The sequence below is a fragment of the Protopterus annectens genome, chromosome 6.part1, assembly GCF_019279795.1.
Source record: "Protopterus annectens isolate FY-2018-M chromosome 6.part1, PAN1.0, whole genome shotgun sequence".
NCBI classification, from domain to species: Eukaryota; Metazoa; Chordata; order Ceratodontiformes; family Protopteridae; genus Protopterus; species Protopterus annectens.
This window is the reverse complement of record NC_056738.1, coordinates 360,711,687-360,736,874: the sequence shown is the minus strand read 5'-3', so window position 1 is coordinate 360,736,874 and position 25,188 is coordinate 360,711,687. Positions and strand designations below refer to the sequence as shown.

At 38.8% G+C, this 25,188-nt stretch overlaps 1 protein-coding gene across 1 annotated transcript in view; it reads right to left on the bottom strand.

Annotated features, from left to right (window-relative positions):
• PPP2R5B (protein phosphatase 2 regulatory subunit B'beta) overlaps positions 1-25,188 on the bottom strand; it is a 1,711,411-nt gene that overhangs the window by 18,442 nt on the left and 1,667,781 nt on the right. Inside the window, exon 12 of the mRNA XM_044075777.1 lies at positions 13,928-14,029. Within this exon, the coding sequence (XP_043931712.1) occupies positions 13,928-14,029 (102 nt within the window). The remainder of the gene's footprint in view (positions 1-13,927; positions 14,030-25,188) is intronic.

Sequence of the window (25,188 nt, the reverse complement as noted above, 5' to 3'; positions counted from 1 at the left end):
AGACTGGAATGTGGCAAACCATGAAGTTGCTGACCACTAATGAATGCACATAACCTATAGTACTGAAATAGCACTTTGTCTCAAAATGGAGCTCATCAGGTCATTTCTTAGAAGGCCATATTCTGGGGTGGGACACATTGAATGGAATCATACGAATAACATCTTGTTGTAGATGTAAGGGTGAGCCAAGCTGTCCCTTTAATACTGTCTGTCTTACTCTGACTCTTAGGGGAAGAAGGCAGGTTCCTTTCTAAAGCAGATGCTATTAGCTTAAATGTAGAGACTGATGCAGGAGCGTATCCCTAATGTGCAGCTCATATTTTCAAATGTTTGGCAAACAGATATTTGGACCAGAACATGAGATCTTTCACACTGTGTTACTATTGCTTTTATTTGTTTATATTTGTTTAAAGGGTTAGCACACTGATCTCAATGGAGCATTTGCAGACACAGCTCAGGTGAATAGGATCCCCTAAGAAATGAGCAAAACATATTTAGAGATGCAATGATATGCTAAAAAAACAAATATATATACATATTTACAGATGCAAGAATATTTTGCAACATTTAGTTCAAGAAGCAACAACGTCAAAACATGGATGGAAAAATGGAATTATGCTTAGCAGAGCTTTATGGATACGATGAAATTACTTTGCCAGTGTTCAGTAGTCCATTCATGGCTGCACTGGTAGAAACTGAATTAGTGGTGTTGATGTTAGTCCTTGAACTGCTGTTGAATTATTTTATTTATGTATGCATACACGCATGTATTTATTTATTTATTAAAGTTTTTTTAACAAGCTCAGTAAACCGGTCCAAAGATAATTTTCAGCCCTGACTTTGGTCAAGAGGTAATAACTTTTCAAAACAACATTTACAAACAAATTGCTTTCCATGTTACATTTCAAAACAACATTTACATTTAGGTTACATTATAACTAACATTTACAGTTCAGTAAACATAACATCTTTGCTTTTACTTGAATGTTATTTATACAAATTATTGCATTCTGTACAAAGGAATTATACAGTTCAATAACTGCTACAGTTGTTATTTTACATGAAAAAATTACTGCGTCATCTACATGGATACAAGTGCTATTTAATCCATATGTATATTGTTTGTATAAATGCCTCTATATAAAATTTCTGAGTATAGAGTGACTTTTAATACAATTAACTGAGACATCAATTCCCTGGCTCCCTGTAACAATTATACTTACTATGAAGTCACCCCTCTTACTTTGCAAGACAGCTGACACAGAAGCATAACCCTTACTGTTGTTGTTGTTGTTGTTGTGTCTTTAACTCCGGTCTGCTAATGTTTGTCTAAAATAACCCTAAGGAGTACAATTTTTTAAAGACATTTTAGAAGATGCATCTGAACCTGGAAACTTGTATGTCTTGGTCCTTTTCCAGTTTTTTGATTCTAAGAGTCCCCTTGTTTATGTGGCCTCTTTATACCCACATAAGCAGCCACAAAGGCATGTCCCTTAAAAGGGAGTGGTGGGCTTTTCTTTAAAATGAAACTACTGCTCCGTAATTAGAGCAATGTATTCCAAAATAGCTTCCAGGGTCCCCATAAAGGATAGTTTTTTACTTAATGGAAAGACTTCTAAAACTTTTAAACACTTAGCTACAAATGCAAACTTACAGTTTCACAGTTATTGGTGTTGTGTAATGCCTCTAAACAGAAAATATATTTAGTTCAAAAATATTTAAGTGTGATTTGGCTACCAGAAACACATCTAGGAGATGGCTTGATTTTAGCTTTAAGAATCAGTATAACAGTATCTCTTGAAGACAGTTATTTTTCTGCTTGTAAGGATGCCAGGACTGGCAAGACACTCTGTGAAGCATGCATTTCATGCCACCACTTCAGTAATTTCTGCATTCTTGAAATACTGTTTTCTCAGACATAATGACATTAATGTAACAGTTCCCATTTCATAATATTTACACAATGTGCAACATAACTGGACATTTTTATTTGCAATATTATGGTTACATTGTTCATTACTTTGCAGATGACTGCCAAATATGAACTATATGCCTATGCATTACAGTTTTAAATTATTCTTTACAAGCTGCTTAAGTTTTTTTCTTGCTGATAAAAATAACACTACATTAGCCTAAACCTGGAAAAAGTGCTGTAAATCCACAGCTTTCATATCCTGAAATGCTGGGTTCATTTCTTTGCATGTTTCATGGAAACAGAGGAAATTTGAGCACAAAGACTATTAAGGCTGGCACTGTGCTGCAGATGTAATTAGCTTTGATGGCATCACAGCTACCCTACATTACATTAGCTGATCAAATACTGGAGGCGACCATAAGGAAAGGGAAGGATGCCTCTCAACCACTTAGCACAAGAAATCTAGACAATGCCAAAACTAATGGGGGGGGGGGACAAAGGTCCCAAAATAGTGACAAATTTTACATATTGCTATTTTAACCGTAGAAAGTTGATAGAATAACAGGTTTTGTATTACAATGCATTTTCTGAAGGACAATGTCTAAAACTCAAATGTGTGTCATTTAGCGATGTCAGTCCTCAGTGACTTGTCAGAAAAGCACAAATAGAATAGACCACAAATATGAGGCAAAACTCTGGACATTCTTTAAAAATCTGGACAGTTGGGAGGTATGAGGATGACACAAACTTACCATTCTGGTGCGAGGGAGAGGGTACTGACTGCTGCACAGATACCATCTGGTGGAGACTGAGTGATGCACCAAGACAAGAGGGCTAATAATGGATGTATTGCAAGCAGAGTATTACTTATGTGCTGTTTTTTTCAACAATTGCATAAGCTGCCAATAATATGTACTAAATGTCTTTATTAATGTAAATTCTATATTGTATGTGAAATGACTTATATGTGGACCTTTTCTCCTTGGGACTCCACTGAAAATGGACACTTCTGGCCCAGTGGACCATCCCAGTAAACAAATGCAAATAAATAAATAAATAGATAGATTATGGTCTGATGTGTATCGTTAGTTCATGCTTTGGACATGCTTTGTTTAACAAAGTGCCTGGTATTAGGGAACAAAAACAGTACAACTGCCTAGATAATAGCCCATAACTGAACTCTTGCCCACAATGCACTGTAAGTAGGAAGGACAGGGAAATAAAAAAGGTCGATTGTCTGGGATAGAGGGAGAGAAAGATTTGTTTGAGTAGCCAGAAAAAGCAATAGTTAAAAATAAGAAGCTTATAGTCTGCCATTTACTCACCCCAACAAGTGTCTGCTGTTGTAAGGGTCTATGATAAAAATCCAAGAGATCCTTCCTAAATCAGAATAGACTTTCGGCTTTTCCCGGTTAGGGGTCACCACAACGGAACTTCGGTCCGCTTATAATTGGCAGTGGATTTTTACGGTGCCGAGTTGCCAGCCCGACACCCAACCTTCAACAAAGGCACGCCCATTCACACTCACACCTACCTACATGTCTTTAATTTTACTCGACCGCGGGGAGGACATGCAGACTCCACACAGAAGGTGCTCCAGCCAAGAATCGAACGGGAGAACCTCTTGCTGTGAGGCGACAATGCTAACCACTGCACCACCGCTGCTAGTGGTCAAATGATTGAAAAGACAGGAAGGTATGAAAGAAGAGCTTTATGTATATATATATATATATATATATATATATATATATATATATATATATGTGTGTGTGTGTGTGTGTGCGTGTGGGCATGTGTGTGTGTGTGTGTGTGTGTGTGTGTGTGTGTGTGTGTGTGTGTGTGTGTGTGTGTGTGTGTGTGTGTGTGTGTGTGTTTGGGATGGGGGGGGCACAAGCTTACTCTTTCCCCCACCCCTTGTCTGTGGAAACAGAATTGAACTTTCCACACATCTACTATGTTGCATAATCAGCACTGAGATTGCTGCATGATTTGCAAAAGGAAAATGCAAAACTCAACTCATGTGCATAGGTGTGTGGTGGGGGTGCATGACAGGTGACTGCAAAATTATAATCTTGGGTAGTGTCATGGGAGGTTAACATGCTCGCCATGCTGTTTAGGAAGTTCTGGGAAGCCAGGATCACATCCTTCAGTAGCTGGTTCAAGCTGCAATGATGTGACCAGTAGTAATGTCCCATGTTCTGGCTTACGATGTTAGAGCTTGTTGAGGACCATTGTAGGGAATTGTAGACCAATGGGATTGTGCACATACACCTTGATAGGGTGTACCATATGCTGATCCTGATGAATGCACAGCATCTCCCAATTTATGTACTTTAACCATAGCCATAGTCTTCCCCTTTACGCATTGGATTATCAGTTGAAGTTAGTAGTATGCACCCCCTCCCCCAGTTTACGTACTGGACTCATATTTCAATATATGGCCCTAGAGACCCATGCTTCCTGCTGCATGCCCTTCCCAGCCTTTCCAGTGTGCACAGCCCATTGCACAGTGATAGGCAGGTGGTACAGTACCTGGCCAGTCTCATGGGCTCCCAGTTATATATACACAGTGACATTTACCTTACAGTCTGACATCTACCTGCCATGGTAGTTGGTGCAGAGGTTAAGGTTGCAAGCTGTTTTTTTCTATGGTATAGGGTTTGATGCTCTCAGCCCTCATTTATTTGCTCTGTAGCCTGGGCAACTATATAAAAAACTTCTACTGTAAAAAATAGGAAAGGACTCCTCTTTCTAACCCTCTTATGATTTTTAAAAGCTGTTGCAATGATTTCTAATAGTCTAAGGTTGAGATACATGAATGCTTCATTAGCGGGATGGAGAGCTTTAGGAGAAAGTCTGAAATGTAAGCATTTTTTTCAGTAGTACTGCCTTTTAATATGTTAGCTGTTGTACATTAACACTTTACAGTAATACTTTATTTTCTGTTGGTGGTGGGGGGATGCCTGAATATATTTTGATGGAGCCGAAAGTGGGAGTGTCTCTCTCAGTACAATATTTATAATGTCTCTACCACTCCCTTGCACAACTGCAATTCTGTAGCATATCTGTGTAATCATTTTCTGTAATTGTGTTATCCTTCTACGAGTCCAGTTGTGGAAGAGGAGGAGTTGAAGCTGTGGTTACCTTGGGTTGCACTATCTGATGCCTGCAGGTTACTTGTTCCCTTCCTGTCTGCTTCTTAGAGGAGAGAAGGCTTGGCAATACTGAATACCTTCTGAATTTGTTGACATTCCTTAATAAATTCCTATTATACATGGCCCCCTCCACTCATTTTTCTCTCAGTACTTCCAATCTCCATAGCAAAGCCCTTTGTAATTCCCTTTCCTACTGAGTATACCATACCTCCTCCTAGACCCATAATTATCCCTTTTCTATGCCCCTCAAAGTCAGTAATCTCTCTTACAGCTACTGACTCCATCCATGCGCATACTTCCTCCCTTACTCAATACTTTCACTCCATGACATCATGATTCTCACTTCTTCAATACCCTTTAAATTGTCTGTAGCCTCTCCTACTAAATCTCTTTATTCTTTATACATCTCCCCATGTTTCTGTGTATAGCTTGCCTGCCACCATCTTATTAAAGCATAGTTTCAGGATTACAAGTGCATGGTCTTATATACCTCTGTCTTTAACCCTGTTAATACACTTACCATTCTCCCCCTAGAAAGAGGTTCAGATAATAGACTGGTATCACAAAGTTCTTAGTGGAGATGTACATTTTCTTATCACCATACAACTTCTTCCAGCCCCCATGTTGTGTTGCCAACAAACTATTTTGCATTTTCTGGTTACATGCACACCTCCAAATAATCTGAATTTATTGGGGTCCACAGTAGCACTAAATACCCTCCCACCACCACTAATTAAATCTGTAAGGCCACCTTCATACTCTCTCATTCCTCAAAAAATGTTTGTATAGAGTGCCTTGTTTCTTTTCGGCTCACAGAGCCTGCTTTGAAGTTCCAAAGTAGAATTCCTTGATACTGAGGTTAGTGATCTTCAGGATGTTGCTACCACACATGACTGTCAGGTATCTAAAATGAAGGAGTTTTAAAGTATTTTTGAACCTTGTATCCCATCCCCAAATGTGAGGGCAGCCCCCTGTACTCCTGATTGTACCTCTCAACTGTCTAGATTTTGTAAAAGAAACAAAAAAAACCTTTTAAAAATCCAATGAAGCATGGAAGCCACTGCAAAACACACCGAGTTTAATATAAACAGATAAGCGCTTTCATCTTTACACAATAAAAAGACTTCTTCAGATAAAAAAAAAACAAGAACAGAGTATTTAAAATCCACTCTATAAAAGTCACATGACCAGTAGTTGTTTTCTTACACTGTGCCATTTGAGTAATGTTATATAGAAACTAAAACTGTCTAACCCCAGAGACATCTGAATAAAAAGCATCTATACAAAAATAATTTTTTTAAAAGTCATTACTAAAACTGTCAGTACAGTTAAAAAAATAAACAAATTTTCCATTGATAGGCTTTAAGTTTAAGCAAACAAGTAACAGAAGAAAGTTCATGAACTCTATGAAAGGCTTGCTAGCCGAGGCGCTGGAGTACTAAACAATTTTGATGTTATGCTTCTGCAGTTGGTGTTTTTTGCTATGTGTTTTTTTTATTTTTTATTTTGTTGTTTAGTGAAAGTTCTTTTAGACCTGGGCTTATGCTTGCATTAAAACGAAGCTGCCACATTAACTCTTTCTTTTCCAGCAGCAACGCCTAAGTTTAGAAGATAGTGTGGAGAAAGCAAGGCTGATACATATTAACTTAGTTGATGGGTTGAGTAGATTTGTGGTAGATTAGAACAGATGTCTTTGGTTGTATGGTATGGTTTTTGGGGTAAGTTTGTGTACGAGTGGGCAAAATGTGTCAGGAGGTGAGAGCTTTTTATAACAGCGAGCCTAAAGGTCTTCTCGACTGATTGGAAGCCATCTAGTTTCTGAGTGTGCAAGGCAAAGATGTTCTTATCGGGTGGGGGAGAGTGGTAGCAATGGAATGGCATATTCTGTTGGATATGGTTTGCAGGGTGATAATGTTTTTATTGTTGGCTGTGGCTATAAAAGGTAATTCATATTCTAATTGGCCTAGTGCCTTTTCCAATAGCTGATCTTGCAGACACAATTACGGTAGTCAGTTGGTTTATCTTCTGACCCCAAAAAACAGAGAGTTTTCTGTTAATTTTTTTTAAGTGTGGTTTTGGAAGTTTAGAGTTAGGTCAAGCCAAACTCCTAGACACTAAAACAATGACGTTGTTTCTATGGAAGATTTGTTTACATCTAAAATTTTGAATTTCTTGGGCTCTTTAGTGAATCCCTGATGAGTGCTGAAGAGCATGGACTTTATTTTAGTAGTGTCTGTTGTATTCGGTAGTAGCTTGTGCTTGGGCTTGGTCATTTGTTCAGTAAAACGAGGTCAGTTTGAATTTGTTTTTTTGTCTGAGCATAGGAGTGGATGGATCTGAAGATGAGCATGATATCAGTATATAAAATAACTGGAATCTGGTATAATTCATATGGGGAGTTTATTAATAATTATGGAAAAAAGAAGGGGAGCTAAAATTGAAGCTTGCGGGACATCTTTATTCAACAGGGCAGATTTAGAGAAGGTGGTACCTATTTTTACTTTAAATAATCTGTTTGACAAAGTCTTTGAAACCTGCACTGGAGACCACCAGGACTGAGGACAATATGTAACACAAAGCCATTCAAAACCTCCTTACAGTCCAGGATTTTTGAGGTGAAAGATGCATGCAGATTCAATCATCTGTTGCATCCTTTGCTGATCAGAAGAGATTATAGTACTTTGTTATCAAAATTATCAAAATCCATTATTTTTTGTCTGGGAAAGCACTAGATCTCAAACTTCCTGATTCAGAGAGATGATAGCACAGTTCTGAAAGCTCCGAAGACTCTGTTAAACTGAATGAATCAAGCTCTGGTTAGAGCTGGCCTGTATCAGGGGAATTATCCAGATGTGGGCAGATGTTGCAAGGGTGGTCAGAAGCGGGCAGTTACCCCAGTCCCAAGGTATTTGGGGGTATGACTGGAAAGAGCAATTCCTGAATTATTTTGCTACAGTTCAAAAAAAGAACAAAAGGTGGGTTGGGGTGCAGGGATGTGGATTTTGCTTGGATCACTAGACTAATGGATCAGTCATTTTTTTTCTTTTTGCTCCTTCAGTGAAGTGTTGTAGAGGTGGGGTGCCAGACCTGAGTCCAGCCTCTGACACTAGATAAACAAGATATGGATAAGCATATTCGCATTAGCCTGAGATGTGCAAACAATGGAGGCAAGCATTTCACCCTGGTTGCAGTATAAATGAAATATGACAAGGATATGAATTGGAAGTGAAATCTTCACACACAAAACAAGAGATGCTGTCATTGACCTTTTCAGTGGAGGCCCGGGGAGTAAAGCTCCACATACAAATTATACAGAAATTAATTTTCATTTACATAAAGGCTATACTTTACAGATTATACAAAAATACAATTTAGTTACATGAATGTTTAGAGGGCTAGACAGTAGCAATAATAGGCATGGAATTTTAGGTAACACAGTATAATGTACATGCAAGAGCTGGACTGAAATTAAACAGGTAGCTGGGCAGTGGGTTGAAGAGTAGAATAGGAGTACAAAGAAGACAGGGATGAAAGGTTCAGGAGTGGTAGTAAGGTGGGCATAGCGAGAGGGGGTATGTATCAAATTTATGGGGTAGGTATCAGGGGTAGGCACAGCTGGGATGGTTAGAGTGCATGTTGGCAAGAAGGAGGAGGATGGGAAAAAGAGTTGGGGAAAAAAGTAGAGGGGTAGAGTAGGGGAGATAGGTTTTAGAGAGAGTTATTTTTGGCATGGGCATAGCCAGCAAGAGGAGAGGTATTGTCTAAGAGACCTTTTAAATAGGGCTGGGCTACTAATGGAGGCTATTATGGATGGGAGGGAGTTCCAGAGTTTGGAAACAGTATAGGAATAGAGCATTTGACTGGCTCAGATTTGGGGTTTCTTTACTTTCAGCTGAGTTTTATTTTCTGATCTAAGGGGTCTATTTGGCTGGTACAAGATTAGCAGGGAGGAGAGAGATGGGTATGATGTGGGGTTATATATTAGTTTATGTGCAGTAGTTAAGTGAAGGTAGTTTAGATAGAGTGGTAGTTCAAGCCAGTTGAGTTGCTGTAAAGAGGAGCAGTGGTGAGTAGAGTATCTAGCATTTGTTACAAATTTGACAACCTTATTGTAACATGAATCTAGCTTGGTTTTAAGGGATGAGTGAATATTTGTAAGGATAGGGTCACCATATAGCAGGGATGGAAGTAGGAAGGCTGAGGCTAAAGCCTTTTTGGCACTAAGGTTAAGATAACGGTTGCGCCTGTAGAGGGTGCCCAGTTTCTGATGTGTTTTTTTTATATTGTTGAGAACGTGGAGGTCAAATGTTAGGTTTTCATCAATGGTGACTCCTAACAGTTTGGTGCTAGAGACGGTTACAATGGTGGTATTATTAAGGTAGCAGATAGAGAATTTTGACCTATTTAGCAGGGGTTGTCTTTTTAGGAGTGAATAGAATCAGTCTTGTCTTGTCTAGGTTGAGGGCAAGGTGGTTGTTTGACATCCAGTTTTCAGTGGATGTAAAGGCTTGTTGGGTTAGTAGTTGAAGCTCAGAAGGGGTTTTTGCAGTGCAGATGATTATAGAGTGATCTACATATTGGATCATGGTGCCATGAGTGAGGGAGTTATGGAAGTCATTTATAAATATGTTGAATAACAGGGGGCCCAGAATGGATCCTTGGGGTACACCTGTAGTGATGTTGTGGAAGGAAGAACAGGATTGCTGCCACTTTGTAGATTGATATCTTTCAGAGAGATAGTTTGAGAGTCATTTTAGGGTTGGAGGGGAGACACCTAGGTTGTTGAGTTTGGAGAGCAGAAGGGGGTGAGATATAGTGTCAAAGGCTTTTGAAAGGTCAAGAAAAAGAGTAGAGATGATATGATTGGTATCACATGCTCGATTTACAGTATCCAAAAAGGATATAAGAGCTGCGTTTGTGCTATGGCCTGGCCTAAAGCCATGTTGGGTTGGGGAGAGATGTTGGTTACTAACTAAGTGGTTAAGTAGTTGGGTATGGACACATTTTTCTAATATTTTAACAATGAGAGTGAGGATAGCAAAGGGACGGAAATTGGAGATGTCTGAGTTTTTGCCGCCTTTATGGAGGAAGAATGTATGCTTTCTTCCAGAAATTTGGGGCATAGGATTTTTGAATGGATCTATTAATAAGTATACTAATGGGATAGGTGATGGAGCTTGCAGATATGTCTAGGAATTCAGAGGGTAGGTTGTCAGGAGTGTTGGTGCAAGGTTTTAGAAGGAGTTTCATTATGGTGCTTGTGGGAACAGGAGAGAAAGAAAACTATGGCAAATCTGAGGGTGGTTGGTTAGGTGAACTAGTCTTAGTAAGAGGAAAGGTGGTGGTCAGCTTAGCTATGGTATCAATGAAGTATGAGTTAAAGAGAGAGGTTATATCAGAGGGTGTTTTATCAGGGTGTGGGCAAGGATTGGTGTTAGAGCTGGGGTGGATTATGGAATTGATTGCTCCCCAGAATTTTTGAGGGTTAAATTTGTGCTGGTCCTGAAGTCTATGGAAATATTCTTTTTTGTTTTTAGTGACCTGTTTTTTGGCTTGATTATGTAGTTGTTTATATAGTGCAAGGTCAGCTGGGTTATTATGCTTTTGCCAGGCTTTCCATGCCTTGTCCCTAGTAGACATGATTTGCTTGGTGAATTTGGTAAGCCATATGGCATGATTAATCGTGACTCTTTTTAGTCGGGGAAGGGGCTATACTGTCTAGAATTTTGAGAAATGTTGAGTTGAAGGATTGTACTGCCTCATCGAGGGGGATGGTTTTTAATGGTGCCCAGTTAGTATGCCGTAGAATTTCATTTAGGGTTTCTGGTGAGAAGTGGGATAGGTCACTGGTTTGTTTTAGTTGGTGGTTATTTGTAAATGAGGTTGTTTTACGTATAGCAAAGGCTGGTAGGTGGTCACTTATGCTATTTGATAAAGCTCCAGAGGAGGAAATCCTATTGGGGTCAGATACCAGGATCCAATCTAAGACTGAGCCTTGGTTCTTTTTACTATTGGGACTGGTAATATCAGTGATAAGCTGGGTGTACTTAAATAGGTTGATGCTAGTTTGGGGGTTATTGTTTGTGATATTTAGCCAATTAATGTTAACATCCCCTAGGATGATAATTTAATTTTGTATATCTTTGCATAACCAGGTCAGGATGGAATATTATTACCTGGGGGAATGTATAAGACTATAATACAGAGGGTTTTACAGTTATTTAACTTTAGGAAGGACACTAACAGTTCTGCTGTGGAGAACCGTGGAATAGTTTTATTGAAAGGAACTACGGTGTAGGTATTTGGGTATATTAGAGTGATACCTATACCTTTGCTATGAGGCCTGCCATATCTATGGCATGCATAGTTGGGGGTAGGAATTCAGTGCTGTTGATATGTGGTTTAAGACAGGTCTCAGTTATGGCAGTGAAGTCAGGTTTGTTTTGATCTACCCATGCACGGAAATGGGGGATTTTGTTTTTGATGCTTTGTAGCTTGATGGTAGTAAAGTTTAGGGACTTTTTAGAGTGGGATTGGTTGTGAAGAGCAGATTGTGGGCCTGGGTTTGGGTGTATGTCACCACATTTTATTAAGTTAGAATGGGTGGTCTGGTTTGTAGAGTAGTTGTTTTTTGGTTTTGTAATAGTAGTTTAGTTTGGAGTGAGTGTATTGGTGTTTATGTAGTGGAAGGACTTTTACTCTAGCATGTAGAATTATGTCTGGGGTATATAAGGTAGCACCTATTGTGGAATAGATTGGGAGAGACTGAAAATGTGTGGATGTTGTGAGTGTTGGTTTGAGAGGTATATGAGTGGTATGATTGGATGTTAGGTGGTATAATAGATAGAGCTGTAGGGAGATAGTGAGGAAAAGACTTTAGAGTGTAGAGGCATTGTGTTAGGGTGGTATAGATGAGATAGGAGAGAGAGTAGAGGTGTGGCAGTTGTAGAGGTGGGGATGGGTGGAGTAGTGACAGTGGGGGGTGGATGAGATTTGGGGGTAGGGTAGGGGCGGAGTGAGCCCACAGGGCAAATGGAGCGGGAAGAGCTGAGAGGTGAGGTGGGCCAGGAAAAGCAATCAGTAAGCAGGACTTAAACTACAGGCAAAGCCAGGGAGTGGGTTTTATATTTGTGACTTCTGTAATAAAAGTATGCTCAAGAATGTTTGTAATTCTATTAAGTAAACTTAACTTTGTAATTCTATTAAGTAAACTTAGAGAGAAGTGAGGATTATTAAGATGGACTACTCAATTGAGGGGCAGGGAGAAATCCAGACATTCAGGTAAGCCTGCAAGGATCTAGTGAATGGGTTTAGTAGGACATTGTAGGTTGGATGATGCCACTTAGTGGCGAAAGACGGGAAAGTGATACAACAGCTTAAAACTCTTCAGAAAGTTTGTAATTAATTTAATTACAGGGTTAGTAGGAGCAGTCGGGGAAGTACTATGGAATCAGGGGGCTGCGGCAGGCTACTATCACGTACACCAGTTAGGATACAGGACAAGACTGTAATGTGGTTCTAACAGTTCACTTAGAGCTACATACACTGCATTGTCTCTGTAGGAGAGGAATTGATCCTTTTCTCTTTGGGAGCCGATAGTTGGGCCTGGAAGCAGGGTTTCCTTGGACGTCTTCACTATGAAGGGAGGGATTCCTGACAGGAATGAGTACTGGGGGCATCCGTGGTTACAAGCTGTAAATAGAGGAGACACAAAAACCTTAGTGAAACAGGAGAGTAGGAGGAGAAATTATATAGGTGATAGGGCACAGAGAAGGGGAGTTTAAAGTGAGAGGGATAGTACCAGCATGAGCCGAGGAAACAGGATGTCGAGAGCGGGAGAAGAAAGAGTCAGGAGGAGAGGGAGACCATTACAGTACAAAAAAAGAGAGCATAACTGGAGGCAGGGGGAGAAATGTTTGCAGTACAGAAATAGGGATAGAAGGCGAAGATCTAGAGGCAGAATGGTAGTACAAAATATGGAGTTCCACCTTTCAATACAATGCCCCTGTTAGCTCATGGAGTATATCAGTAGCAAACACTCTATGCATGAATAAAACATTCCACAATGCATTCACATAAAATGTTAATGAATCATGTAAACAATCTAAAGTTTGCATTTGCATAAAATGTAAGCATTCACATAAAATGTTAATGAATCAAGTAAACATGTAGGGTTCTGCACCTATGTGTTGATTCTCAGAACAACAAAAATGCCTGTACATAGAGCTTCTAGTCCTTAATTTAAAAGTATCAGATTTATTATTAGCTGCTATTAATAAAACAGGTCACTCTACGGGTTTAAGACCAAGATACATGGGAACATTGTTCATTAAAACAAACAACTGGCACTTTATTTGACTATATTACAGTTATTTGTAACCCTAGAAGTTGCAGGCTCTGATAATCCAACAGAAATAGGGCTTCTATGAATTATTAATGATCACTGTTGAACACATGCCATCAACAACAGCGTTCATATATCAGCAAGTTCGATAGCACAAAAAAGGTTACATTGCATTAGTAGAACAGTGTGTTATGTTTGTAACAGTCTTCTAACACATGTGTGACAGAGCAGCAAGGCAGTTAATTCACATCAAACATGGTACATTGTAATATTGTTTAACCTACCGGGGAGCGAGATGAGCAGCCTGTCCGCTTATGTCCTGATTTTAAAAATGGCGCCACAGAGAGCACCACTGCAGGGATACACCTGGGGCAGAAACCAGTCTTCCTGGGAGGGGAATGAGGTAGGGAAAAAAGGAGGGAGTGAGGGGGAGGGATATAGAGCTGAGAGGCGAGGTGGGCCAGGAAAAACAATCAGTAAGCAGGACTGAACTTGTACAGCTTTTTAACTTACCGTTGCTTTTCCAACTTGTATGATGCTGTCAGTTCATCAAAAAGTGTGCCATTCATTTCCATGAAAGTTTTCAGAACATTGTAGATAAGAGAAACAATGGTTCTAAAAGAGAGGCATAAAACATAAACATCTTTTAGTTCATTTCCATTCAAAATGTTATATTTAGAGGACAGGTTATCTGTGTAACTGCATTTTAATAGATGATGATTAACACAGACTGCAAGATCACCAGATGAGCAGTGCTTTGAAAAAAAAATTCTCAGAATATGATGACTGATTATTGTTTTTTATTGAAATTTTATATACAGGATCAAATATATAACATAAAATAATAAAATAAATAAATAATGTACACAGGTGCCTATATCAATTTATGCTATATGCAAACAGCCATTAACAGAAAAAATATATTAATATTTCTCTGTTAAATTAATACAGTTGTATTCAGTAATTATATTCTGTTGTTATTTTGTTTGTTTTCATTTTAATAATTAACATTTCTTTATGACACACAACAGGGACAGTAATCTAAAAATGAAGGCATAACCTAATTTTTCCATTACTTTGGAAAACATTTCCTGGCTATTGTTAATAACAGAAGTAGGACTTGAAACTAGGGTACACATTTGGGAATTAATGCATTAAACAACACAAAAAGTTTAATTAACATACATTTATTAGACCATAATGATTGCAGGAAACACAACTTTTTTTTTTCAAAAGAAAAATTGTAGAAATTTACAGTAATAAACCATATGCTGCCAACCTACTTTGATTGATTAAGGAGTTCTTCTTCTTCTTTCGGCTTTTCCCGGTTAGGGGTCGCCACAGCAGATCACTTGTCCACTCATGATTGGCAGTGGAGTTTTTACAGTGTCAAGTTACCAGCCCAGCGCCCAACCTTCCACGGAAGGCACACACACACACACACACACACACACACACACACACACACACACACACACACACACACACACACACAAGCACTCACACCTAGGGCCAATTTAGAGTGTCCAATCCACCTGCAACATGTCTTTGGGATGTGGGAGGAAACCGGAGCACCCGGAGGAAACCCACGCAACCACAGGGAGGACATGCAGACTCCGCACAGAAGGCACCCCAGCCGAGGATCGAAACGGAGAACCTCTTGCTGTGAGGCAGCAATGCTAACCACTGCACCACCGTGGTCGCCCTTTGATTGATTAAGGACTGACACCTTCACTATCCGATACCTTTCTTATTGTATATAATTTCAATTCTATGTGTATTTATAAATGATTTATGCAGTAATTTCTAAAACAATCTCTAAATTAAAGATGTGTTTTTTGAGAATATTAAAATATTTGTATCTACTGTGGTTAAATATGAGCCATTTATTCTAAGAACATAATTTCAATAGTTATCTTTGATACAAACTTTATTTTACTTAATTATTTTACAAATGTAAAAGAGAAAAGATTGTGAGATAATATTTTATATAATTCATGAATGGTACTATCACTATCTGTTGCTTTATTTACTTTCAACCTTTTAATTTGCTCCTTTATTTCTGTTACATAGACATATTCTTCTATTTTTATTTGCTACAAAAATATTTTGTATATTCCTATTTAAACCTGTGGTGATTTATTTATTTATTTTATTTTCTACAGTACTGTTCTATGCATTACTTTTCTCAAAGGTTTTTAAACAATCCAGAATTTCTTCCATGTCTGTATATTTTCTATTACTACCAGGGAGAGATATAATGTTGATATGATTAGTTCTTCATATCCCTTTTGGATCTAAAAGCTAACTTAGGCAAGCCTCTATGAGTTAGACAATCAGACTGTAATTTGACTTTTTCTAAACTAATGGAAAGATTGTGTTGTAGGATCTTCTAAAATTCTGCATTCAGTTTTTTTCAATTTCTGATAGTAGGCCTTCTTCTCCATTTTGTATTTTTAAATTTATTTTCTCTATATTTCCTTGCAGTTCCAACATGTCTTAATCCCACTGATTTCTCTTGTTGTAATACTAAGTAGAGACATTACCATATTAACATGCATTCATCAAATCAGAAACTTCAACTTTATTACTGAAGTCTAACAGCTGCTGTATTTCTGTTAGAAACCAGTCTTTATAATCTTTCAACTTTGCAATGTATGCTGGCAGCAAATTAAAAGATGCAGTTTTCTTGGATTTACCATTAGTGAAGTAGTAATTTCATTGTGATTTAGTAAAGAACTTTTCATCAGCTTTACCTTTTATAGTTTAGAAACAAAACCATTTGAAATGCACACCCTATCAATTATTGACTGCATGCACATCTAGAAGACTGAGTACAAAACAAAGAATTTCATTCAGAAAAGTTATTAACATCTTAGGTTCATAGGTTCATAGGTAGGTACTAGGCTATTGGCCCTAGGGCCTATATAAGCCTAGCCGAAAAATGTACCCTGGTTTTCGCCACCCAAGAAAATTATTTTCCTGTGCCCCTGTCGAGCAGAGCCACAGAAGTGATCCCTGGGATGAATTTCCTATTTCCAATCCAATCATCAAGATTTTTCTTGAAGAGTGCTAATGAGGAGCTCTGTTTGACATAGATAGGTAGTCTGTTCCAGAGTATGGGAAGTCTCTGGGACAGGAATCTATCCCTCCAGCATGTTCTGTTTATTGTGGTGACAAGTTTAGGTCCCTAGATCGTGTAGCTTGGAGGGATTGGGATTTCTTTCAGTGGAGCATGTCCAACAGCTCTGGGTTTGACATAGCTTTGTATGTTAGGCAGAGATTGCCCCTAAGTAGGCAATATGCGATGGAGTAAAGCTGTAGTTTTTTGAGATGGTCTGCATAGGGCATCTGTTTGAGGCCAGTAATCCTCTTTGTGAGGTATTTCTGTGGTCTTTCCAGTTGTTGTAGATGTCTTGTGAGGTACATACCAAAAGGGGCGTTGTACTCTATAATGGGTCTAATGAGTGATGAGTAGAGGGGAACAATGACCTCTTTTTTTCTGGATGAGAATCCTTTTGTGATGAGATGAGACACGTAGAAGGATTTCCTGAGCACTGTGGCGATGTGCTTATCAAAGGAGAGACTACTGTCCACCTGTGTCCCAAGGTCTCTTATCACATTTTCGGCATTAAGTAGACTACCAGCTATGTGGTAGTTCATGGGTAGAGAGTTTTTACCAAAGGGGATGACAATACACTTTTTGGCATTGAGCTTCAGGCCATGGCTTTGACACCAGGTATCTGTCAAAGTGAGGCCCTTTTGTAGTATGTCCACATCGTTAAGAGTTTCGATTATGGCTCCTAGTTTGCAGTCATCTGCAGACTTTCTTAGCCAAAGACCTTCTGTGTTAGCCTGCACTTCAGAGAAGTAGATACCAAACAGGAGAGGACCCAGGACTGAATCTTGTGGTACTTCACTTGTCACTGGTCTGAAGTCGGATTTGGAATCCGCTACTTTCACAGTGTGGGTTCTGTCCGTGAGCCAGTTGGCAACCCATCTTGTGACATAGGGATTTATACCTAGTTTAGTGAGTTTATCTATAATTCCAGAGTGAGGGATGGTAAGATTAATTTGGTAAAGCTTACTAAAACTTAGCAGATTCTGAAATTCTAGGTTTGTTAAATGCACTAATATAATTTTCTTTAAGTATATAGTTAAAGCCTCTTGCTGTTCTTATATTTCTCTTCATATTTGATACTAAATTTCCAAATATGTCCTAGTGAATTTAGATCAGTTTCCTGGAATCTATTACATACACACACACACACACACACACACACACACACACACACACACACACACACGCACACGCACACACACACACATATATATAAATGTATATGCTAAGATTAAAATTATTTTTTGATATTTAATGACAATTCACATCATGCTTTTATCATCACTGTACAAGTCAATACGATTACAAATTGTAATATAATTTCTGTACATTATTGCTGTTCCCCTTCTCCTTTCAAAGAGAAAATTGTTAGTTCTGTATGTTCTCTTGAAGTGAATCTATTAATATTTTGTAATAAAAACTTTTTTGTAAAAATTCCCTCACATTTTTTGCATTTTAAAATACTTAAACTTCCTCTCATACTGACATTGTTGAGACCATTTACATTTAAAGAAGGCATCTTATGCCCGTCACTCACATATTACTATCACTAATTGCTCTTCTATGATATCCATAATAATTCAGGTCCTTTAAATAATGTCCATATGCCAGTCAAAGAAATCTACTGCCTAAAAGCTCATTTTATTTGACAAAGATACAAAACACAAAGAGTTAATGGTATTAAGTACAACTAAACTATGAATAAATCAATTGCCTTCCATGGGACTTAAGTTTCCTAGCTTGAATAGAAAGCCCATTCAGACTTTCCTTCTAATGTCCTTTTACTGTCTTACAACCAGCTGACACAATTTGGTTAATCAAGCAGATGGTTGACAGGTATGCAAGATCACACAATTCTTGAGGTGAAGAATATGCCCTTTCCCCAAAATTGTGCAATCACAGAGTTATTATATATAATTAGTAGCATTTTTGGGAGGCACAGTCCCCCATAAAGGTGGGGTGAAGTAGGGATTTGCTCACTGCAAAAAAACAAAAAAAAAACAATGTTGTTGTTTTATTTTAATTTTGCAAGTGTCAAGATTTTCTGGTCAGTGTTAAGTATGTCAACATTTGGGTCTGTTCCCCTTCCCTTTTCAAAGACAGACAATTATTAGTTCTGCATGCTCTATTGATGTTATCTTTTGTTTGCCTATTTAATACACACACACACACACACACACGCACACACACACACACACACACACACACACACACACACACACACACACACACACACACACACACATACATTGTTGACTACTGTGCAGCAAATGCCATTCTTCCTAGGACAGAAGACTCCCTCTAAGATAATAAAATTATTCCTTAAGAAGCACCCAATAAAATAGTATTATACTAATTAGATAATGGTTTAAAACTACTACAGCGGAAACAGCATTTTCTAGACTTAGTCCTACCACCCAGAAACATTTACCAAGTGAAGTCCAAAATGAAGACACTATAACTACGGTTTAAATCAGCATTAATAAAATGTCTTAAAAATTAGGCCACTTGCACATGTTTTAGAAACACTGGATAAATCATAATGTATTTTATCACCTGCATTTTGTAGTCACTAGAATAATGTCACTGGCACTTTCTTTGTGAAATGAATGCATGACAATTGCAAATAGTGTAAATAAATGTAAATATGGTTATTGCTTACATTTATGTACTAGTCACACCTATCAATATTCGCTTTATACTAATCAATGTTTAGTCATACTGTTTCATTCTATTTATTGTACTTCATGTTCCTGGATCATGACTGAAAAAGGTCAGAAGACCAACTCGACAACCCAGCAAGCTACTGGCAAATATAAATAAACAAATACATATATTGTAAACAATCTAAATTACAATGGTTACATGCTTTAACTTCATCTTCTTAATTGTCATATAGCAGGTTTATCCATTTAAATGTATATTTAATCTTTAGGTACATAGGCAGTTACCAGGCATGCTGTTAAGGAAAACTACCGAGGAGATTATATCAGCTTACAAAAACCCCCCGAGCACTGTCTGGGTGAGTAACTTGCTTAAACTCACATAGTAGGGAGATAAAGGTTAAGGAAATCCAATCCTGAACCACAAGAAACAGCTTGTCGACAGCTTATAGTTTCAATCTACTGTAGTAGCAACCAGACCTGAACCTCTTCCCAATACATTATTAGCTTTCAAGACTGTTCCAGGTTTCATATTCTATAATATTTACTATAATTTGTGAGAGATTTCATTCACATTGCATTAATAATCTCACCTGGATGTTTGAAACATATACATACTTTCTTTAACTAATATGTACTATTAGCTGTGGTAGCGTTGTCGCCTCACAGTTAGACGTTGTCCTGTTCGATTCTCAGCTAGAGCGTCTTCTGTGTGGAGACATGCGTGAATGGGCATACCTTCATTGAAGGTTGTGCATCAGGGCTGGCAACTCGGCATGTAAAAATTTACTGCCAATCATTAGCGGACAGGAGTTGCGCTATGGTGACCCCTAACCGGGAAAAGCCGAAAGACACAACGACAACAACTGGTCACCATTAAAATACCTCAACCTAGATGAGGCTGTCCACTTCTTCAACAGTACCTTCCTCTCCATCCTAAACACCCATGCTTCTGTAAGAAATGCCAAAGTTAGATCCAGGCATGCCCCATGGTTACAAAAGACCACCAGAACCCCAATGAAATCCAGAGATAAGGCCTGGGAGCACTGGCGGCTAACAAAAATAACTCAGATAGGCAATCATTCCTTGAACTGCAAAATAAAGACAAAACGCATATAAAATTGGACAAATCCCTCTACTACAAATCCACACTAAACTCTACCACCTCAGCCCTAAGCAATTCTGGTCCACTATTAACACTCTCCTCCACCCAGGGAAGGTTGATACCCCCAGCCGTCCATTCCCCCCTCCTCCAGCAGTATTGCTGAATCCTTCAAAAAACACTTCACTGAAACTATAACATCTCTAAACATTTCTAAACAAACAACACTTCTTACAACAGCCCCCCAACTCCTAACCTTAAACCCCCCACTTCTCTTTTCTTCTTCACCTCAGTACCTACCTCCAACATAAAAAAGACTATTGTCAAAACTTAAACCCACCAAACTCGCAGCTGACAACCTCTCCTCTGAATACTTGAAAATTGCAGCTGATACACTAGCCTACCCAATTTCAATTCTAATCAACCATTCCATAATAGAAGGCTATGCTCCCTCGATATGGAAAATATCCCACATCATTCCTCTCCACAAAGGCACCCCCTCCACCGACCTCTCCAATTACTGCCCCATTGCCACCCTCTCCCCTCTCTCCAAGATACTTGAAAAATGTATCAACACCCAGGTCTCCAACTACCTCCTAGCTAATAATCTCCTCTCCAAAACCCAACATGGTTTCAGGCCATATCACAGCACTACCTCTGCTCTGCTCTCCTTCACCAACACTATAGTTCATCACAAAAACAATGGCCTCTTCTCTACTGCCGTATTTCTAGATCTCTCAAAGGCCTTTGACATGGTATCTCATGAGCTACTACTCTCTACTCTCCCCAACCTCTCCTTCTCACAATCAGCCTGCAACTGGTTCTACAGCTAGCCACACGGATGCCAGCAATCAGTAATTTGGGACAATAACCTATCACCTCACCTCCCAGTTACTCTCTGAGTTCCCCAAGGGTCTATCCTTGGCCCTCTGCTATTCTCACTTTTCACTAACAACCTACATACTGCCACCACACAAGCATCTCTTATACAGTACACAGATGACTCTACTCTCATCTGCTCTGCCCCCACTCTATCAGAACTACAACAAATCACACAGGAATCATTCTCATCTGTAGAAAGCTGGCTATCCAACGCTCAGCTCCTACTCAACCCAAGTAAGACAAAACTTCTCCTGTTCCAACCTTCCAAAGCCACCCAAAACAACCCCCACTTCAACATTCTCGCCAAAGACAATACCATAATCTCTCCATCAGAATACACAAAATTACTCGGTGTGGAAATAGACAACAAACTTAAATGTGACACCCACATATCTCTCACAATAAAAAGTTCACAAGAAACTTGGTGCATTATATCAAAGCTGCCAATTCCTAGCCAAGGCGGCTAGAATCTCCATAACCAATTCCCAGCTAATCTCCACCCTACTCTATGCATCCCCCATACATACCAACCTTACACAGACAGACCTACACAAGCTGGATGCTTGTTACAACAAAATTGCTAAATTTGCCAGTGGAACCTCCTACCGCAGCCATCATTGTATCTCCCTTAAAGAACTAAACTGGCTAGAACTCCCACAACTCCTTCACTTTAATCAACTCACTTTTGCTTATAAACTTATTAACCAACCCCTTAACATCCCTTCCCTTCAAACCCTTCTCCAACACTATCACTCCACTAGGCCCCTAAGATCAAGCAACAAAAATCAACTCACTGTTATCAAACCCAAAAACTCAGCAGGAGAAGCCATATTTTTATGTTCCATATCTACACTTTGGAACAATCTTCCACCCTCTATAACTACTCTACCTTCTAGCAGCCTTTTCAAGACTGTGCTCAAATTCCACTTAAATTTGCACTGGCTTTGTCCTTGTTCTAATCCAGGCTAACACCCCCACCCTTACCCCCCCCATCTAGACTCTTAACCCAACTATACTACCGCCACTACTAACCACAGTCAGAATTAGCTAGTTGTCTTTACATACTTTAAAATCTTGTCTGACAACTTTGTTACTAATATTATAAATGACAAGAAACTATCTTAACTTGCAACATTTACTGTATATACTGTTGATAATCAATATCTTGTTATTGTATTAAAGCCAACAACCTGTAATGTTGTTTACTATTGCTGCAACTTTGTATCTCTATTTATCATGTACATGATTTGGAGCTTTTCTCCCCGGGCATCTGCTGAAAAAGGACCTGCGTCCAGTTGGAATTTCCCAGTAAACAAATGTAAATAAATAAATAAAATACATAATAAAATAAATAATATACTAGCAATCTTGTACATCTAAACAAATCATTTACTTCAAAACATTATTAAACTGCAGAGGCAAAAGAGGTAACTTAGAGCTAAAATACTGAAGATGCTGTATCTGGAACCAGCAGAAACCTGAAATAGTTTTGATCAGCTTACTTTTTTGCTAATGGTGACAATTACATCTCTCCCAGGTTGCCAGCTAAAGCAAGCAAAAGCCTGTTCTGGCATCACTTTTAAATTGCAAGTAATGTTTCCTGACTGTCTTGACTGTCAGGAAAATAAATACTGCCAACCCAATAACTATACACATACATACACAACCACACACAAACACACACACACACACACACACACACACACACACACACACACACACACACACACACACACACACACACACACACACAATGTGCAGTCTTAAATATAGAACCAAACATCATGAAAGAAGGAGAGAAAAAAAGGAGTGAATAACTGTATGTAAAAATACTACTACATACAAAAGCACACACATACAATAAGATATTTGAACCACTGTATTTGTAATTTATATGATACTATTGATGTGCATATTTTATTTCACCAGGGAAAAATAATGTGTTTAGTACTTTTAACCTCACATAAAATGTTATATCTGTTTGTGTACCTTTCTGCCACCTCACACTGTGCTTTGCTCATTCTTCAGGTGAGGACCTGATCTCTATAAGTAAATGAGTTATTCTGGACATATTTATGACACCTGATGAACTTTCTTAATAAGAGTATATAAGGAAAGTAAACTCAGTGTTTGCTTACTCTGGTCCACTATACAACAAGCAGGGAGCTCAGCCCTGGCAGCCCCTTATATTGTGCAGTGAAAAGTCAGAGGTATTCTACAACTTAAGTTTTATACCACAAGCTCTTAAAACCTTCTAAACTGACTTTCATTGCTTAAGCAAGTGAGGGAGCTAGAGCTTAGTCTGGAAAAAAATTACATTAACAGTAAACCACAAGATGTCGTATTAATGAACCTATTTGCATATTAAACATGAAAATCACTTAAAGCGATGGTATGGTGACAGCCATACTGCACTTCTGAAAAAGAGAAGACTTTAAACTATTGTGAAATATTACATTTCTACATAGTAGAATATGACAAAAGGCTGTCTGGGATAGCCTGGAACACTGAGACATCCTGAGTATCCACTCACACCTGCTTGATGAACGTACTACATGAAATAAGAAGTTAAAACTATAGACTGATGACATGGAGAATCACTCCTGCAGGAGGAATTTCCATGTTATGTGCATCCTCATGTTACAGTTCTGCCTGAGGAAGTGGAAGGGGTGAATCCTGTGTCATTTATAAGCAAGCAATAGCAAAACTCCTGAAAGATACCAACCCATGAGAGTCAAACGTGCACACCGTTTTAACCCCAGAACAGTTTTCAGTCTGCTCAGACACATTATACTTAGATTCCTAGATTACAAAGCTAGGGAAGAAACTTTGAGAATAACAAGAGAAATGGGAAACCAATGCTGGATTGTAGGTGCCCTTGTCTGCTTTACAGTGAAATATAAGTTCAGTGCTATTGAGCAAAAGGAAGAGCGTCATTCTAGCCCTAAGACAGTTTAAGGACATGGACTATGCTGTACAGCTGAAATTTCTCACACTACTTAAAGTGTATAAGGCAACTGCCTTCACCAAAGAGTCAGAGAACTCAGGCTAACCTCCAATTGGAACCCAAGTGTAAGCTGACCCAGTCACCACTCACTAATGGCCACCCTATAGTGGAAAAAGAAATCTAAAGTTTCCCTCTTCACAAAGAAGGCACAAATGGCTCAGTTGTGGGTGCCAAAAAAACAGGACAAATGGATTTCTTCATTAACTGCCACAGTAAGTATCTTCCCCTGCTGAATTATCAGGCAATGAAAATGAGGTACCTATGGAGTTTACAGAACCAGACCAAAATTTTAGGGAACTGGAACTTATTGAAAAGGAGCAGGATAAAGCTGCTGTGGTGCATACATTAGCTGCAGTAACTGCAAGTCTGGAAATCACATGAACTGTGGTGACAGCAGCAAATAGACAGCTAAAACTGTAAGCACAATTTTGAGAGGGCCTGAAGCAGTCAGGTTAAACCTAACTGTAGTGTGACCATCAGTTTTGCCTCAGTTTGAAAAGGACCAGGCCGCTTCATTACAGCTGTATTAATTATATGTATTCTTGATATATACTTACACTATCCTTACTAAGCTAGGAACAGTGTCTGAGTGTTGGAATCTGCCTTCCTTTTGCTTAGGGATGTTCTTATTTTGCCAAACTTCTAAACTGACTCCATAAGCCATTGTCTCCCACATGAGGAAGTTGCACCTAATATCTCCAACAACTGGTGTTATGCTACTCCCCCATTATGCTCTAGGGACATGTATGAGATGATATAGGCCAAGAGGGGTATCACACTCTGTAATACTGGGCTGGGTCCCTATCTGGGATGGTTTTCCAGCTCTCCATCATCTGTAGAAATGTTGATGTGGTATATTTGGGCTGGCAGGAACAGGAGGCAATAGAATCAAGTGGCCACACTGAGACCAAAGAGTATCTGGGGAAAGAAAATGAGCAATTGGTCTTATTTAGAGTATAATATTGAAAAGGTATACATATGATGCCCATGGCAGAGAAA